Source organism: Miscanthus floridulus, chromosome 4 (assembly GCF_019320115.1).
Source record: "Miscanthus floridulus cultivar M001 chromosome 4, ASM1932011v1, whole genome shotgun sequence".
In the NCBI taxonomy this organism is placed as follows: domain Eukaryota; kingdom Viridiplantae; phylum Streptophyta; class Magnoliopsida; order Poales; family Poaceae; genus Miscanthus; species Miscanthus floridulus.
In genome coordinates this window covers 114,722,897-114,741,247 of record NC_089583.1, presented here as the reverse complement: position 1 = coordinate 114,741,247, position 18,351 = coordinate 114,722,897, and the positions used below count along the sequence as shown (strand labels likewise).

Here is an 18,351-nt window from a genome sequence, read left to right as displayed (position 1 = left end):
TCCGAGATCTATATTGGATCTGTAGTTTGTGCACTAAATTAAAGTGGTTTAATTATTTTTGTTTAATCTAAAATCTAAACAAAGGGAATCATGTAAATGCAATTAACATGCCAGCAGCTTAGATCCAAGATTTCCTAGAGTTACGAGTGACTAGCTCTATGAAATCCGCAAATTTTCTAGAGCTATAGCTCTGCCAAACAAGGCATTAGAGTTGAACTTCGTACCGTCCCTTGACGTGTCTTGGAAACAAACTTTGTAATGTTATTGGACTTGCCTTGTCTAACCTGCACGAGGATATGGAACATAGAGGGACGTGAGGCCATTGTGGAAATTAAAAAACACTACTACAGTAAGGATTTTAGGCGACAAACCTAATAGAGGCGATATAAGGACCAAGGATGGCTAAATGGGAGGTGATTAGCCTATTAAAAACTTCAAAAACACAACACTAAGACAAATTGGTTAGATTAAAACACAATCCTAATAGCCACTACTTTGCTTAGCCTACTCAATATAAAGCAAGCCCCTAATTCTAATAGCAAGGAATGTAATCTACTCTCGAGCACTCAACCAAACTACCGAGGCAAGCTATACCAACTACACGAGCTAGATTGCTTGACTTTGACTACTAGAGCTACAACTAACAAGCAACTAACTACACAAGCTAAGAACAAGAAGTAAAGCAAATTAAAAGTGTCGTAAGAGCAACTTCAAGAGGTTAGCTAAAAACAGATATCAAAATCCATGATTTAGCCATCTTCTAAAATAAGATCTCCTAGACAAAGCATGTGTACTCCGATCCAACAGGCTTTGTAAATTTCTCACTTTCCATATCCATATTCAAAACTGCCACGTCATCCATTCATCTCCTTTCGGATCCAACCTTTGCAAGCTGACGACCAGGCCTTCTCCGGCGGCAGAAGCCTTCGCCCGTTCACGTCGCCGCGCCGTGGTCTTTGGTGTATTACCTTCTTCAGTTTATCAGCCTGTTCGCTTGCTCGTAAACGATCGTAAATTTTCAACCAGGAACAGTGTTTTTCTCTCACATCAAACCAGCCAGCAGTAAATAATTCACGATACGATACGGCCTCCCGAACAGGCCGTATAGCATTTGGAGCTATCCGTGCTGCTCTCCGTCCGAGGTGCTGCTCCATGCCGCGAAGTGCCTCCCCATCGATCTGAGTATGCTATCCTGTTGAGCGGACGGCGTCGCCGGGGGCAAGCGCAGCTGACCCAAGGGGGATTGAAGCCACCGGAGCGGCCACCACTGCCGGCCGGAGCCATGCTTCACACGCGCTACTCCCGTGTCAGGAACCTCATGGGCAGTTGGGCCGGCCAATCAGCAAGGAAAGTGGGTTGGGTCGTCCTTGGCCCATGGAAGCAAGCGAGTATACAAATATGGCAGCACCATCGGCAAGAAGGGGGAGGGGAGGACCAGAACCACGAACCGGCGGTGGCGAGCGCAAGCTTGAGTCTAGGGCTAGGCGAACGATTGGTCGAGGCTAGCTTCGGCTAGATTCCCTTCCTCCTGCCCTCCTCCTTGTATCCGAAATCTTCCAGCATATTCTAGAAAACCATTTTGATTCTCTATGTATCAATTCAGTTGTATCAGCATCCAGGTCGGCGACTTCCCGCTCTATCGGACGCCGCTACCTACGCAGCTTTTACCCAGGTCGGTGCCCTCCTCCTTTTTCCCCCCCTTTTTATGAATCCAGGAGAAATAGGGAAGCAGGCTTATAGCATCTCCAGGAGTTTACAAAACCCACTCCCAATTTGATTTTTTTTTTGTAAGATTGAAAAAAAAATACTCTCCAACAACTCATAATCTTTCCGTACTTGGAAAAATAGACCCGATCGTACAGAAATATATGTGCGCGTATAGATCAGCTAATTTGGAAGGTAGAAGGACGTGGTAAAGAATAAAGAGTAGGACAATGTTCTCAATGCAAAATATACAAGAAAGAAAGAAAAATGTAAAAACGGTTAGGATGATTTGAAAAAATAGTCTAGAATTCAACACGCGTGTACTTGACTTTTTTCTAGGAAAAAAAATCTAGAAAAAACGTGACATCCATGACACCCTTGGGTAGCGTCCAACGAAACTGTCCTACCACGGGACCACAATCCTTTCACATTGTTTTAAAGTCTTGGAGATGTTTGTAGCGGGATAGACAGTGCACGATCTAATAGTAACGCCCAGTACAAGGTTTTAGGGCCTCTTGGTCAGGCCCATCCCCTGCACGAGGTGTGGGTGGGCCGCAAGTCCGCAATCGATCTCGATCTTTGGAGATTCGCCTCGTGGCCACGGAGGAAATCGGCCGCTTTCACCGTCTGTTTCGGCGTCGCCACGCCAAGGACAGCGCCGCCGCCGGCCGGTGCCGTGCAATGCTTTGTTGGCCGCGCCCGCGCGCATCCGTCCGTACGGTTGCAGAGGGAAAAAAGAAAGAAAGAAAGAGAGGGACGCTACGAGATCTGGTTACGGCCGGGCCGGAATTCCTAACTTGGCCCGTGCGCTCGCAACGAAGTTGTGCGTGCTTTTTTCTTTCCCACGAAACGTGCGGTAGCTGCTAGCAGAATTCTTTGGTCATGGTGACTGAGATCAGCGCTCTGACCGGCGGTGCCGTGCGAACCATCTCAGCTCAGGTCCCCCATCCTCGGGCACGAGCAGAACCCGTGCGTGACGAGCAGGCCCGCAGCGTATATAGCGGCCGCCAAAGTCAGAAGAGGCCGTGCGCGCAACGGCGCGACGCCAAACAAACACGCCCACCGGCGCCACGGGGTGCGCCACGCCACCACCAGGGTCTCCAGACTCCTAGCCCCGCGCCAGGAGCACCACATCGCGACGCGGACGCCGGACGGCCGGCCGGCTTCGTTCGTTCGTTCGTTTCTCCTCCTGCGATGCCGCCGATTGACCATGCACCTGCTGCCCCGTGTCCGTGTCACGTTGCACGTACGCGCTTCCGAACACAGAGTTGGCCTGGGACTTGGGTTGGGTGGACAACGGGAGATGGCGCGGCGGCACCTACCGTAAACTGTCTGTCCCTCTTCTCTTCATCAAACCACTCGACGTTGAGCTGAGGGTTGCTTGCAAGTTTCCCTGCTAATTAACAGGCCGGGCAGAGTACACAAGTCCTCCCCGGCCTCCTAATCAATCACTGTGTTTGGTGTGTGATCCTTCCTGTCAGTACCTCCATGCTCCAACGCAAACGCTTCCAATTGTCCAGGTGCATCCATCCACGGGTACTGTTTCGCTTTTTCCCTGCAAGACGATTTCGTATCCGAAAAAAAATGACCTTCCAGTTCCAGCCGTTGACACTTTGGTGTGCCCCGTTAGGCGTACATAGGAAAAATTCCGTTACGTGTTCTTGCACGGCACGGAAGGTAGATCATCGCCGCCATAGTTGCAAGGAAATACTACAGATTAGCCCGGCCGCCGCCATAGTTGCAACGACTTGGGAGACTGATGGATTGGTAGTAGCAGGAATGGATGGAATGATTTCTAGCAAATCAGCGGTGGCGAGTTCGTTTGGAACTTGGAGCGCAAATGGCCCCACTCGAGATCGTTCTTCTAGAAACATAATGGTGTGTTTTTGTATTACTCCCTCTGTCTCCAAATAAATTAATTTCTAAAATTCATGCAAAATCAAATTATCTTAAGTTCGACTAACTTTATATAAAAGGGTAACAACATCTACGACATAAAATGAGCACATTATGAAAATATATTTGTGGTATATATTTAATGATATTAATTTGATGTTATAAGTCTTGGTGTTTTTTTTTTAGAAATTTAGTCAAAGTTTAAAAAGTTTAATTGGAGATAACTCTAGAAATCTATTTATTCAGAGACAGAAGAGTACATGAACTCGCTTCTTCGCAAAATGAAAAACAAAGAGACTGAAATTAATTCGTCTTATCTCCTTGTTTGGAAATTAAAGAACGAAAGATAACATGTCAAGCGAGAAGAGGACACATTTGACTCTTCCACTCCAGGTGTACAAATATTTCTCTGAAAACTAACTATCAATCTATCATGCCAAATACTCGTATCTGTGCTCGATATTTTTATTTTAAAAAGGATAATACTCCTATAAGAGACAACACTGAGACAACACTGTTAAGACTGTAGGGTCAAATAGGCATAGATCTAGCGGGTACAACTTGACTAGAACGATGATGAACAAACCCTAGAACATGAACAACGAGATCTAGATAGAGAAGAAGGGAGAGAGGACAGTGGTCTCTGACCGTCGGAGGGCTCGGCGGAGGAGCTACTGGAGCCGTCCATGGCGATGGCGGTGGTGCGGTCCGAGTCGATGAAGGTGGTGGCGATGTAGCAGTGAAGTCTGGTGACACAGTCCGGTGGCGGCGAGGCAATGGAGCTTCCCGTCACAGGCTGCGCACCCTCTAGATCGGATTAGGATTATGTCGGTGGGACGACTGTGGCTGCTCACGGTTAACCTCGTGATGAGAGCCGTCGGCCCCCACCTCTCTTTTTATAGCAGTAGTGTGACGGGAGCCTACCAACCATGTAGGTTGGGCGCCCCGATTAATGGCGCGGATCCAAGGGCCCAATTAGTTGGAGATCATCTAACATCTCCCCCTTGATCTCACCTTACCGACTTAATCTCAACTTACTTACTTTATCTGGTTCCCATTCCATCACAGATTAGTACATAGAGCGTGCCTAATCATCACGGTCAGTTGTCATTAGATTAAACAGCTACAATGCACCTCTCTGTTTTGAAATAGATTCTCAACTAGACCCTTATTGTCCAGGAATCATAGGATTTCTCTTAAACCCATGCCGACTAAGTGTTCTCTGAACACACTGGGTGGTAAGCCTTTGTAGGCGGATCCGCAAGCATCTTTTCTGTTCTTATATGCTCAAGACTAATTATATGATCTCGGACTTTGTCTTTCACAACATAATACTTTATGTCAATGTATTTGGCAGCACCACTTGACTTATTGTTGTGAGCATAACATACTGCTGGATTATTATCGCAGTATAACTTAAGTGACCTATGTATGTCGTCTACCACTTTCAATCCTGGGCATGAATTCTTCAGCCAATTCACCTGCCCTGTGGCCTCATAACATGATACAAACTCGACATACATTGTGGACGATGTAACGACGATTTGCTTTGAGCTTTTCACGATATAGCTCCTCCTAGTGAGAGTGAATATGTATCCTGACGTGGACTTTCTGTCATCTCCCGCATAATCAAAATCTGTATACCCCTCTATGTGCAGGGAATCAGATCTTCTGTACGTTAGCATAAGACCCTTCGTACCTTGCAGGTAACACTAAAACTTTCTTTACTAATTTCTAATGTTCTATTCTGAATTACTCTGATATCTGCCAAGTAACCCGGATAACAAATGCTAAGTCAGGGCGAGTACACACTTGAGCATACTGTAAACTTTCGACAGCTGAACTATATGGAACCACTTTCATTTGATCGATCTTATATTGGTTCCTGGGACATTGAAATTCTCCCATATCTATCGCCCTTGACTATGGGAGCAGGTGAAGACTTATAATTTTGCATATTGTATTTCTTTAGAACTTTTTCTAAGTATGCCTTTTGTGATAATCCTAAAACCCCTATTTCTCTATCTCGGTGAATCTCTATTTCTTGGACGAACAAAGGTTCATCGAGATTCTTCATATCAAACTTTGAGGACAAGAACTTCTTTGTTTTTAGTAGTAGATTAACATCACTGCTAGCGAGCAAGATGTCATCCACATACAAGACTAGGAAAATGTATTTTCCATTTTTGAACTTTGCATAAACGCAATTGTCCTCTACATTTTCTTGAAACCCAAACTTTCTTATTGTGCTATCAAACTTCAAATACCACTCTCATTGAAGCTTGTTTTAATCCATAAATTGATTTCTTCAGGCGGCATCCCATACGTTCTTTTTCTTCCACAACAAAACCTTTCGGTTGTGTCATGTAAACATTTTCCTCCAGATCCCCATTTAGAAATACCGTCTTTACATCCATCTGATGTAATTCTAAATCGTAATATACTACAAGCGCCATTATGATTCTAAAATAATATTTAAATAAGACTGGTTCGAGATGTCGATGAAGGCGGTGGCGATATAGTATTGAAGTCCGGTGACGCAGTCCGGTGGTGGCGAGGCAATGGAGCTTCCCGTCACAGGCTGTGCACCCTCTAGATCGGATTAGGGTTATGTCGGTGGAGCGACTGTGGCTGCTCACGGTGAACCTCGTGAAGAGAGCCGCCGGCCTCCACCTCTCTTTTTATAGCGCAGTGTGACGGGGTCCCAACAACCATGTAGGGTTGGACGCCCCTGATCAGGGCACGAATCCAAGAAACCAATTAGCCGTTGGACCAATTAGTTGGAGATCATCTAACAAACACATACTGATGCCCCAGGCTCTGAAACGCACGTCCGAAAGAGACCCTTAGGCCTTATCCGTGTGTTCTTCTCAAAACGGCAGCATGTAGCCCTAAACTAGTACGTACAAAAAAAACATGTGTGTGGGCGGCAGAGCGCCAATCATTCAACGCATTCTAGAACGAAAGGCGTTCTCTGAATTTATCTTCTCTACCGCGGACAAGGACCTCCCGCCTCCGATCGCTGTCACAATAGAATCCACCCACCCCGCTGTGGATCCATCGATCGATCGATCGCATCTCTCGTTCGGCCGTCGTCAGTCACTCGCCCAATGTAAGAACAAGTGCCCACGATCGGCGGCAATTAACGTGCTTTTCAGCCGGTTCCTCGTGGAACAATCAACCACGTGATTATATATATCCACCATTCCAAGTCAGCAGTCTTCGTTGTTTAATCGTCGTCTCTCTGCATGCGAAGCACATATGAGTCGATATTGAGGCGAGGGACGACGGTCTCGTGTGTGTTTGGACCATTATGAATTTTTCTCTAGTTCATGGTGAGAAGTAAAATCGAATTATACGTTGCCTTGCTAAATTAATGTGGTGAAATTCTTAAACAAGTTATACATGTCCTGGCGGTCTATGATTTTCGCCGTTCCATTTCGTCACGCGTAGTGCTAGAATTTCTCAGTGTTTTATGTCCCGTGTGGCACAGCTCCTGCAACAGCTTTAGGAGCCGATTCAAGTTGTTTTTTTCATTAAAATAAAATAACTTCTCAAGTGAGGCACTTTAAAACCCGCTCTCACATAGGGTGAGTGTTAGATGGAGCTGAAAATACAGCTTGTTCCCTCTCCCTCTCCCATATTTACTACGAGAAACTGTTTTACCAAACGGTTTTTTTCAAAACAGTTTTATTTCCACCAGTGGAGCTGCTCATGGAGCAGAAGCCAAAAAAAAAAAGGTTGATCCACCAATGAAACAGAGCTGCACCAAACAAGGCTCGCTAAACGATTAACGACCAACCAGTCTTTATTTTGGGCTAGACGTCCATTGAAAAGGGCTAAACAGCTAATTAAATGGGATAAATGACCGACTAAACGAAAACGACATACCACTGTATAGCGCGTATAAGATGTGTAGATGGGCTAATCGGCCATTTAGACAAACAATAGAATTTCTTAACTTTTTTCTCTATTGATTGATGATTTCTTAATTAGGTCATTCTCAATGGAGAGTTTCGTGGCGTTGTTTCCAAGACTGTCACATCTTGTAAAATGAAAATGAAACTTAGATGAAACACTCATCCTCATTGCATAATTTCATTTATATAGTTTTATAGACATTTCATTTCATGACTCGTATAGAGTTGGTAATCGTGTCAAAAAAGTTTTATCACTTCTTAAAAATATTGTTATGTCATTAAAAACGCCTATGTAGCAGTACAAATGAAACACATAAAATTTTCACTGAGACTGACCTTATGCACCATTGATTTAATTATTGTTTTGTTTAATCACCATTCCTTATGTCTTCAGCACAAACCCTCTCACCGTGCATCCCATTTACATTTACCTACCGTCTCCCACAGTCGACAGTCCTAATCTGCAAGCGCGGTCGCATGGATGACAACAAAGGGTGTGCGTGTGTACTTGACAAACTAATAATCTCATAACGAACTGTTCATATCAAGCGCATTAAACAAAAACCAAGTGGCGAATACGACCACATGGTTGATGTCTTGGAGCTAGACGGCCTTTAACGTCTCCATCTCCCTCTCTCTCTAGTCTCTACCCGATCGATCGATCGAGCTTCCTTCTACCTTCCTCGGTTGGAGTAGGAATACCTTTCTCTCTCTACCAGTCTAGCACTACTAGTACGTCCCAGGCCAAAGCTTCACTCTACAATAACAAAATCACAAAGCCTTTTAAAAGGAGCAAGCAAGCAATAGGAAGTGGTAAAGAGGGAGCAAGAAGAGCAGCAAGCGAAGAAGCCATCGAGGATTCGAGATGGAGGTGGTGGTGCCGGTCATGGCGCCAAGCGCACCGTGCAGCCCAAGAACCGCGGCGGCCATCGCCGGCGGCGACAACCTCCCGGCCTACTGCTACTTCTTCTCCAGCGCCCCGACGAGCCCGTCCAGGGCGAGCTACGCCGGGGACGGCGCCGCCTCGCCGGGCGGCGACGAGGCCGCCACGTTCGACTTCACGCTCGGGTTCAGCGGGCAGCTGCAGGAGGCCACGCCGATCCTCGCGGCCGCCGATGAGCTCTTCGAGGGCGGCAGGATCCGGCCGCTGAACACGCCGCACCCGAGCATTCTGCTGGTCGACGACGCCTTGAGCTCCTACTCCACCTCCACCGGCCCTCAGTGCTCCCCGAGAAGAGCCGGCGGCTCGCGCGGCGGGGATCATAATCAAGCGGAGGCACCGTTGGAGAGAGGCAGGTCGGGCAGGCCCGCCGCCGCCGCTGCCTCGACGACGTCCAGGAGCAGGAGGGCCACGCGGTCTCTGTCCCCGTTCAGGGGCGGCGGCGGCCTGGACGACGACGAGTCCCCTTCGTCCCGTCCATCCCCTAGAACCTCCATGATGCGGGGCTGCGGCAGCGGGAGCAAGAAGTGGCGGCTCAAGGACCTGTTCCTCTTCCGGAGCGCGTCGGAGGGCCGCGCCACCGGCGGCGGGAGCAAGGACCCGCTCTTCAAGTACACCATGCTGTCGTCCTCCACGTCGTTCTCGCACCCGCAGTCCCAGTCCCAGAAACTGAGGAGCGGCGGCGACGGCAGCGCGTCCATGCGCAAGGGGAGAGGCTCCACGGCGTCGGCCAGCGACATGCCTCACGCCATGAACCGGGCGGCCGCCGAGGACGTGCGGCGCCGGACGACCACCACCACTCCGCTGCCGTTCCACCGGAACAGCCTGTTCGGCTACCTTCGCTCCAACCCGGCGATCCACAGCATCAGCAGGAAGCTCAGGGGCAGCAGCAGCAGCCACTCCGGCTCCTCATCCAACTCCAATCGCGGCAGCAGGCCGACATGATCCGGCCGTACGCACCCTCGCATGCATATGCATGCATGCACCGCGCCGTCCAGAAATCTCGACGACGAACGATGCAGAAATGGCCGCCGGAGAGAAGCGTCGTCGCCGGCCGTTTTACCTGTCTCCCCTTTTTTTCCTCCTTGTAATTTTGCTGCGTATTCTTTCGTTTCATGTGAACCACAAGGTTTCCATACTAGTAGCGAGTGTAGATATGTACGTACGTACACGGTGGTATTCTAAGGATTATTGCACAAAAGAAATCAGTATATTTTCCTCTCATCATCCGATCCATACGGTTATTTTCCTGGCTCTCGTCCCATGCCCTTCGATCAGACAGACAGTTGGGTATCTTTCGAATCAGCAAGGGCGGTCCGATCCCGTTTTCGCGCCCGTGAGATGGCGACACGTGTCCGGATTAGCTAGCGAAACCCTGCATCGGATCGTGTTTAAAATCAGGTCGGTGCAGGTCAGCAACATGGGAACACTGTGTGGAGATTCCATCGGGATGCATATTTGGGATGCTGCAAGATGGGTTTCGCGGCAAATTGCCCATGTCCTGAGCTGTGCCTGCCGTACTATAATGCTTTTCTAGCGGCACAACTGTTGCATGCATTTAGAGGTTTAGGTTTAGGCCAGCCACTGCGCAGGATGGATGGAATAATCCGCGTTAGGGTAAGCTGGGCGGACCTGACATTCCCGGACTTAAAAACTGCGTGGGTGAGTGTGATCAGAGCGCAAATGTTGAGTAAAATATTGCACTCTCTCTCTTGTACTGTAATGTGATGATGCAAGCAGATGCATCACCGATCACCCATTTGCCATTTTGCTGCCTCGCCTTGGATTCTCATCTGAATTTTCTCCTGCGTGATTTGAGCCTCCGTGAAAAATTCAGCGGACGGACATCTTTTCATGTTGATTCTCGACGTGCGTGACGTGAGAAAGGCAGACAATGATGCCTGCGCTTATGACCATCAGTACTCGTAGTTGCCTACCAGCTGTGAATCTTCTCTTCTCTTCTCCGCGGGTGAACACCAACCAACAGCTCCTGCATGACCCAACCTTTTGACATCAATTTAGGAACAGTCAAGAATAACGGCCCCCTACTCCAACGATGTGTAATGCACACAAAGCTAATAAATGTCTTCAAATCCGTAGCATGTTTAAGTTGGATACAATTGTTGGTATGATCTCCATTCCTCACACGGATATACTACCTTTGTTCCAAACAGGATGTAATTCTCGCTTCTCGAGTTGTTAAATGATTTCAGTTTGACTAAATCTATAAAAAAACACTAACATTTATAACATCAAATGCATATCATTAGATTAATTATATAATATATTGTATATTTTCATAGTAAGTCTATAAGGATATAAATATTGATCATAAATGCAAATAAAAACCTTGTCCCAACTTATTTTCCCTCCCCAAGGTTATACGCCCTTAAAGAAATCTCTAAGATTCGATGGGGTCTTGTCCCAACTAAGCGCTTCCTTTATGCATAGGATGCCACTCTTTAAAATAAAAAGAAAAGGACCCTTTCCACTTCTTTTTAAGCGTTGCCCTGTATGAATCTTGTCCTGCATGGTCAAGAGATAAAAACATATATAGTTTTAGTAGCATTTTTTTAAGAATAGTTTTAGTGGCATTTTGTAACACACAACCTCTCCAAAAAATTTACACCTATATATTGATTTTTTTAGTAGGTCCCTTCATTTCTCTAATTTTCATACAACTATATACTCTTCATCATTTAAATTTACTTGTTGTAATTTCTCTAATAACAGCTCCCACTCTATAACCCATGTAGTTCCAAAATTTCTCAAAAATCAAACACCCAGTCTTCTCCATCCCAACACTCACTAACTAAAGCTTTCTTATATTATTCTACAATAGTCATATACTTTGGGGAAAGCTAGTTTCAGAGGGATATTCCGCAGCCACACATCCTCCCAAAACAGGATGTGTTTTGCTATTGTTGACTTTGAAAATAGCTCTAATTCGAAGTTGTGCCTGATTTTGTGCAAATCCTTCCAGATCTCAAAACCCTTATCCCCTTGCTCACGGCAGAACTCTTTTTTTATAGATATTTTGCTTTTTAATAAATTGCATCATACATCTTTCTTCTTGCAATTGTACATCCTCTACACCCATTTTAACAGAAGTGTGTCATTCATAAACCTGATGTTAATGATGCCTAATCCCACGAACTCCTTTGCTATGCTAAAACCTGTCCCAAGAATGATGTTGCTTTAGACAATCTAGTGGGTCCTATTTCGTTAGTTTCAAAGGTTATCCTAATTCATGGCATGTAACCATTAATCCCCGCCACTTACCCAAACATAGGCTCCTCATAAACAAGGCAACCGCAACTAACTAATAGGGTGCTCTAGACCTCCTAGGGCGATTTACTCGAAGCGCGACGTTCGCATGTTTAAACTCTTTTATCTAAATTTAAACCAAAATGTTTTGGGTAGGGTATCCGATCATCCGGACGCCCGCATTGGTGGGCCTCGACGCCCGCCCGAACGGCCCAACACCTCACGGTCTCTCATGTTGCTCAACAAAATATCCTCACAAGTAGTCTCGAATGCCTCCTTCCTCAGACCCATCCGATCTTATTAATTCAGTCCTATATTTTATCCTCTCATCTCACTTTTCCACCACCCACTCTCACCGCACAACGTCGCTGATGGCAAGGCCGCCGTTTGCCGCTATTGTGGTTCCTCGATTTCGCATGCCGTGAGTTGTGGCTGCAGTGGCTAAGTGACTTCATGCTCCGCCTCCACCCACGCTTGTACGCTCCAGAGCTTCACTCATCGTCGGCGATGGCTTCTGCGCTGGCCGCTTCGGCCGCCATGCGGTCCTACCACGGCTCATGAACCCATGGCCGCGTCGTGTGTGCGCGGTGCTACCACTCCCGTGGCCATCACCGCTCACGTGGCGGCCCCTCGCGGTCACGGTGGCCGCCGGCGCAAGTAGGAGCGTCGGGCCCTAGCATGGAAGCCCTCCGGCCTCGCCTCCTGCTACGGTTGTGGTGCCCCGCTACAGACGGCGAAGGAGGCCGCACCGAGATACGTCGCATGTTGCAAGCATATGTTTCAAGTGTTTCAGATGTTTCAAAAATATGTTGCAAGTGTTTCATCTGTATGTTGCAAAAGTAAATTGAGATGTTGCACATGTGCAATGGCTTTACACGTATGTTTCACGTGCATGTTCCAAATGTTTTGTATGTTGCAAGTATTTCATTTGGATGTTGCAAAACTAGATCGGGATGTTGGATAAATATGCATGTGTTTCAGGTGTTTTCATACGTGTGTTGCAAGTGTTTCATCTTGATGTTTGCATATGTTTGCAATGGCTACACACATGTTTTCAAGATTTTTCTGGTGTTTTGCAAGTGTTTTATATGTATACTGCAAGTGTTTCATCTGTTTCGGACGTATGTTGCAATTGTTTTCATCTGGATGTTGCAAAAGTAGATCGGGTGTTGCACATGTTGCAAGGGGACCCAGCTGCCGCACCCGCCTGCTGCAACTGCCGGGGTGCCACCGTGGGTCACGGCGCGGGCGTCTGAGGCCGGCAGACGCATCCGCGGTGCAGCATCCACAAGCGGGGCAGGTGACTGGGACCCACGTGGTTTCTTGCGTGCGGGCGCGGTGGTCAGACGAAATAGGGTGGTACGCAGCGTGGGGTCCAGGCGGTGGGGCACACGAAAACAGGCGGCACGAGCTTCTTTTGCGTGCGACGTGGCCTCCCACATGAAGGACCAGAGGCGTCCGATATTTTGGAACGGCTCCAGACGTTTGGGCGCTAGTAATGCCCTAATTTAAATGATACACAAATCTTTTGCGTATTCGAGAGAAAAATTAATATGGTGCCACGGTAATTTCACATCTCAACTATTCCATCCTATTATTGCTGGTGTCAAAATTTTAGGACCAAGATGGCCTGTTCGGTTGAACTTATCCGCTAGAATCTATAGTATTTTTCTCTCACAACAAAACAGTTTCAGCCGGCTTTAATACCAGCCGAACAGGCTATTGGGAATAGCCTCAACCTTGAGGACTTAATGGCCTGCCTGCCTGCACTCATCGTATACTAGGGTTAGTATTCTAAGAACGAGGGCACGACGGTGAAGACACACTAGACAGACCCCTGGATTTCATTTAGGAGGTTACTGGATAGAGAGTGAGGGTTCAAAGTTCAAATTCAGGCTGGCTACTAGCCTACTATGTGGAAATTTTACTCCGCACTCGTTAGTCAGCGGCATGATAGCCCTCTACTGATGCTAGGGTTGTTCACTAACAACTTGACAACAATCATTTACATGCCACCACCTTTGAAGTGAAAATATCAAATGGCAGGGACGCGTAGCCCACCATCTACCGAATACAATGGGATTTTGCATTTCCAGTGTCCCGTAACCAGGTTGCAAAGGTACACACTGAAGCCGGGACCAACAAGAAGGGACCTGGCCACAAACACGAACAAAAATGAAACCCTCAATCTAAAGCGTGTGGATCCGCCGAGTGTGGGAAAGGAAAGGGAAACACTGTGGTCGGGACGTCGGGTCCAATCCGGTCGGGCAGGCAAACAGTAGTAGGCTGTGGGCTCCGATCCCACAGGTTGACGCGGTCTGTTTGGTGCCTGCCAACCTTTAGTGCCGGCTGCATGGCCACAGCGTACCCCTCCCTGGCCTACAGCGTGATATGCTCGCACATGCACACGAGTAGGAAGGACCATGCCAGTTGCCAGATTGCCAGTGCCCTCCTCTCTCCTGTCGTCGTTCCAAGGGCAATAGGGCATGCATGCAGTAGCAGCAGCTCATTCCTTGCTTGTTCCTAGGCAAAGCTTTACAGCACCTGTCACTGTACCGTCGATTCCTTGTGTTGGGTGGAGTGCGGGACAGGAAAACCAAAGTGCGCCTAGCGCCGAGACAGATTGCCTATATGGGTAGCCTAGCTAGTCTCATCGGATGTCGGTGCGTTTAGTTAGGATGTTTGACATATGTATGGAGTATTAGATATAGATTAATTATAAAATTAATTATATAGTTTACGATTAATTTACGAGATGAATCTTTTGAACCTAATTAGTCTATGATTTGACAATGTTTTGCTACGGTAAACATGTGCTAATGACAGATTACTTAGGTTTAAAAAATTCGTCTCGTGGAGTACTGATGGATTATGTAATTTATTTTTTTATTAGTATCCGAACACCCCATGCAACATTTTTCCGACACACCTCCTAAATTTTAGTAGCCAGATTAAACACACCTTCAGTTGTTCATTATTATTTATATATTATTACGGAGGAGATAGCACACTCACAGTTACACCGTGTTCGGCTGGTCAGATTTGGCTGGCTGGCTGTTCTTTTTTTTCTAGCCAGAGTAGTATTTTTTTCTCACAAAAAACTAGTATAAACCGTAAAAATCAGTATAAACAGTGTTTTTTTTAAGTCCAGCCGAACACTCCATGATGGACATGATGCACATGATGCAAACAATGCAAACCCTAGCTAGGTACGTACGAGTAAGTACTAACATGGCAGCAGCCAGCAGGCGAGGAGCTGGAGCGCGCGAAGCTAGTAGTCGGTTGGTAGAACAAGAAGACTGTATCGCCAAGCCAGCCCAGCCTCTCATCAAACTCATGCAGATGCAGGTGCAGGTGCAGTGCCCACCCGGACACCCTTCGTTAATTGCTTGTCCTACGAAACCATCGCATTGGTCATGGACAACTATCAGTTTATCACCAAACCGGGATGCCCAATCCCAAACAAATACGTACTGGAGTACTCTATTCGATGGACGAAGCAACGAGCTAGTATTTCCTAATTAATGCCGACACATAGACCGTCAGTTTTTTAAGGGCAGTCCCCAGTGGGTATGTCACAAGACTCCGTCTACAGAAACTAGGCTTCCCAACGCAGTAAATTTTAGAGTCCTGCAGCCGAGGGAGAGGATTGTATAGGATCGTAGATTATTACTGTTGATTAATTTTGTGTGAAAAAAATATGTTTTGGTTGAAAATTTACGAAGCGAACAGGCTACCGATAAAAAAAATGACCAATCGTTTCTCTCTCTTCTCCCCCGTTCCTCCGGATCCTGTGCGGGCGGCTATGTGTGTGGCTCGGTCGTGCAGGCTCCCACGGCGGCGGCGACGAGGTTCGTGGCGAGCCGGGTGTGCGAGGTCCGTGGGAGCCGCTCCCCATCTGCGACGGCGACACCAGGTTCTAGCCGCGCGGCATGCTGCTGGTGGAGTTCATGCACCGCGACACGAAGTACTCTACTTGCCCGTGCTCACCAAGAAGTGAAGCGAGGACAACGACGAAGTACTACTTGCCCGTGCTCATCATCGCCGCGCTTACGATGGCGCAGTGAGGCGGCGCGAGCTTTGCGGCGGCTGCGGCGTCCTGCGCGAGCTCCGCGGCGGCCTGTGGCATCCTACGCGGGCTCAGTGAGGCGAAGTAGTCGGAGGCGATGGAGAAGACCCATTCGACGGGAGATGAGGAGTGCGAGCAGAGGCGGACACGGCGAGACCGGCGGGGCAGCCTGCGGGGACCGGCGAGCCATCTCGGAGAGACCCTGCGCGGGGGCTCGGGCGCACGGGATCTGCAGTGCAGGGGAAAGATGGAAACGACACTGGTCCTGCCAACGCAAATATCGCTGATTTCTTCCTCCTCGTGTCGTGCGTACACTCGGAGTCTTAGACGTCGTTTCTCGTTTCTCTCTCTCTTCACTCAGTAGATACAGTGCCAGCAAAATTCAATGAATAGAGCGGTAATAAATACGCATAAAAACTATAGTAAAGTATACATTAAAAGTGCCTAAACAAATTCAATACGCTTTTCTTTTACCACGTCCACCTCTGGAGTCTGGATTGAATTGCGCACGCGCACACACTCAGAAAATCTAGATATGTTTGGTTTAGCCGTTTAGGCGATAGTATAATAATAGAGTGTAACGCTGCAGCGTGCGTATTTAGCATGATATGCTTTGACTCGCATCTAGTACGACCGAGGCTGGGCTGGTGTTGGTTGGTGCCCGCGTGTGAAACTAGCCGCGCGATTCGTCAGAGCAGCGGCTGGACGAACACCCAACTAGTATTACTCATGCTTATCAATTATTTTCTCTAACAATAAAATAGCATCATTCGACTTATTAGTCACCTAAACGCTCGAACCAACGGGGTGAGCCTCGACGAAAACATTGACTCGGTTCAACAAGCCGACAGACACAGAGGTAAGGTATGAGTGCCGCACGTGTATAGTACCTGCATGCGCCCACGTGGTCACGTCTTAGAATTATATTTTGTTTGGATGGAGGGGTACACTCGGTACGTCACACCGACGACTTGTCTACACACCACAGCCCGGGCGGGCCCCGGGGCCCCAACCCCCAACTCAACGACGCCGACCATTTCGTTGTTGATTTGTGCTTTCTTTCGCAGGTGCACGTGCACGGCACATGGAGATAGCACCCTGTTCGGTTAAGCTACTTTTCAGCCATGCAATAATGATTTACTCTCATAACATTTAAGCATAAGTTAAATTTTAGCATAATCGAACAGAGAGGTGTTTGGACGGGGATCTCCTCGCAAAACTTTCGGAGGGTTAATTCGTTCCATCAAAATTACTTCTATCGGAGCACAGGACACGAGCGTCGAACAAAGAAAGGTCATGTGCCCTAGTCAGGTGTTTAGGTCAAACGATCGCTCAATATAGGTTTTATCAATAAAAAAACGTTCATTTTATGTTATATATACTGGCAACGATGGATTTGCAGAACTGGAAATAATTACCAGTGTCAGGTTTGTCCTGACTGACTGTTGTATTTCCCCAGAGAAGATAGGGTGGTAAGCAAAATTTGCATCGGTTTGGATTTCATTCAGATTAGCTCAAATTTCAGAAAAAAAAACCATCAGGAACTTATGTCCCTTCTGGGAATATTTCGCTTCAATCTTGCAGGACAATTCCACGGGTTCTTTGAGGTTCACAGTTGTCGTCGCTGGCGTCGTCGTTTGCCACCGAAGCTGTCGCGGCCAGCGCCCCCCCCCCCCCCCCCCCCCCCCCCCCCCCGGCTCTGCATGGCCTCTGCTTCAATTGTTTGGCCAACGACCATGTGAAGGCGGTTTGCGTCTACCCGGCGAGATGCTTCAACTGTCGTCGCGAGGGCCACCGCTCCTTCGACTGCCCGCTCCCTCCGGGGCTCGGCAAGCGCCGCCGCGAGCTGGGGATGGTCGCCCACGACCAGCTGGTCGCCGGCGTGCCGCTTCGGATGATACGGCCACCGCACGGTCAGTTTCCACAGGACGCTCGACGTCAGTCCCAAGGTGTTGTGCTCCCCCGACCCCGCCACCTTTGGATACGGCGGAATCTCCGTTGGCTACGCATGCGACGGCTGCTGGGGGGGGCTCCGGAGGACCGCTCGATGCGCCCGTGTCGCTCTGGGTTCGTCGTCGTTCCTCGCTCCGCGACGTTGTTGTCAAGCGAGGATGCGCTCAGCCTTGCTCTGGTCGCCACCGTGGGTGGCACTAGGCCCGCGGTGTCACCCGCCATGGTCAGCAGCTACCTCTTTGAGCGGTTTGGCTTGATTGTGGACGACGCGGCGGTCAGCCGGCATGATCCGGAAGATTTTGTGGTGCGCTTCGGACGTCGCGAAGACAGGGACCGGGTTCTTGCCGCCCCGGCGATGGGAGCTCGGCTTCCTCTGGTCTGGCGCCCGTGGAGGAGAACCTCGATGGCCGGCGGAGGTTCATTCAGGTACACTGTGCTGGTTGGGCTGACGCGTGTGCCCCTACACGTGCGGAGTGCCGAAACGGCGCAGACCATCCTCGGCTCGTCGTGCGCAGAGGTCGAGGTCGTGCGGCCGAGGGGGGTGCCGGCCGACGACGACCGTGAGTTCTTCGTTTCGGCCTGGTGCCTGCACCCTCAGTTCA

The 18,351-nt window shown here is 48.4% G+C and overlaps 1 protein-coding gene across 1 annotated transcript; it reads left to right on the top strand.

The window, feature by feature from the left end:
- Positions 1–8,147: 8,147 nt before the first annotated feature.
- Positions 8,148–9,678, top strand: LOC136552727 (uncharacterized). Its single transcript, XM_066544290.1, has one exon. It carries the CDS (start codon positions 8,386–8,388, stop codon positions 9,403–9,405), a length of 1,020 nt encoding a protein of 339 aa, XP_066400387.1. The 5' UTR covers positions 8,148–8,385; the 3' UTR covers positions 9,406–9,678.
- The last annotated feature ends 8,673 nt before the right edge of the window (positions 9,679–18,351 follow it).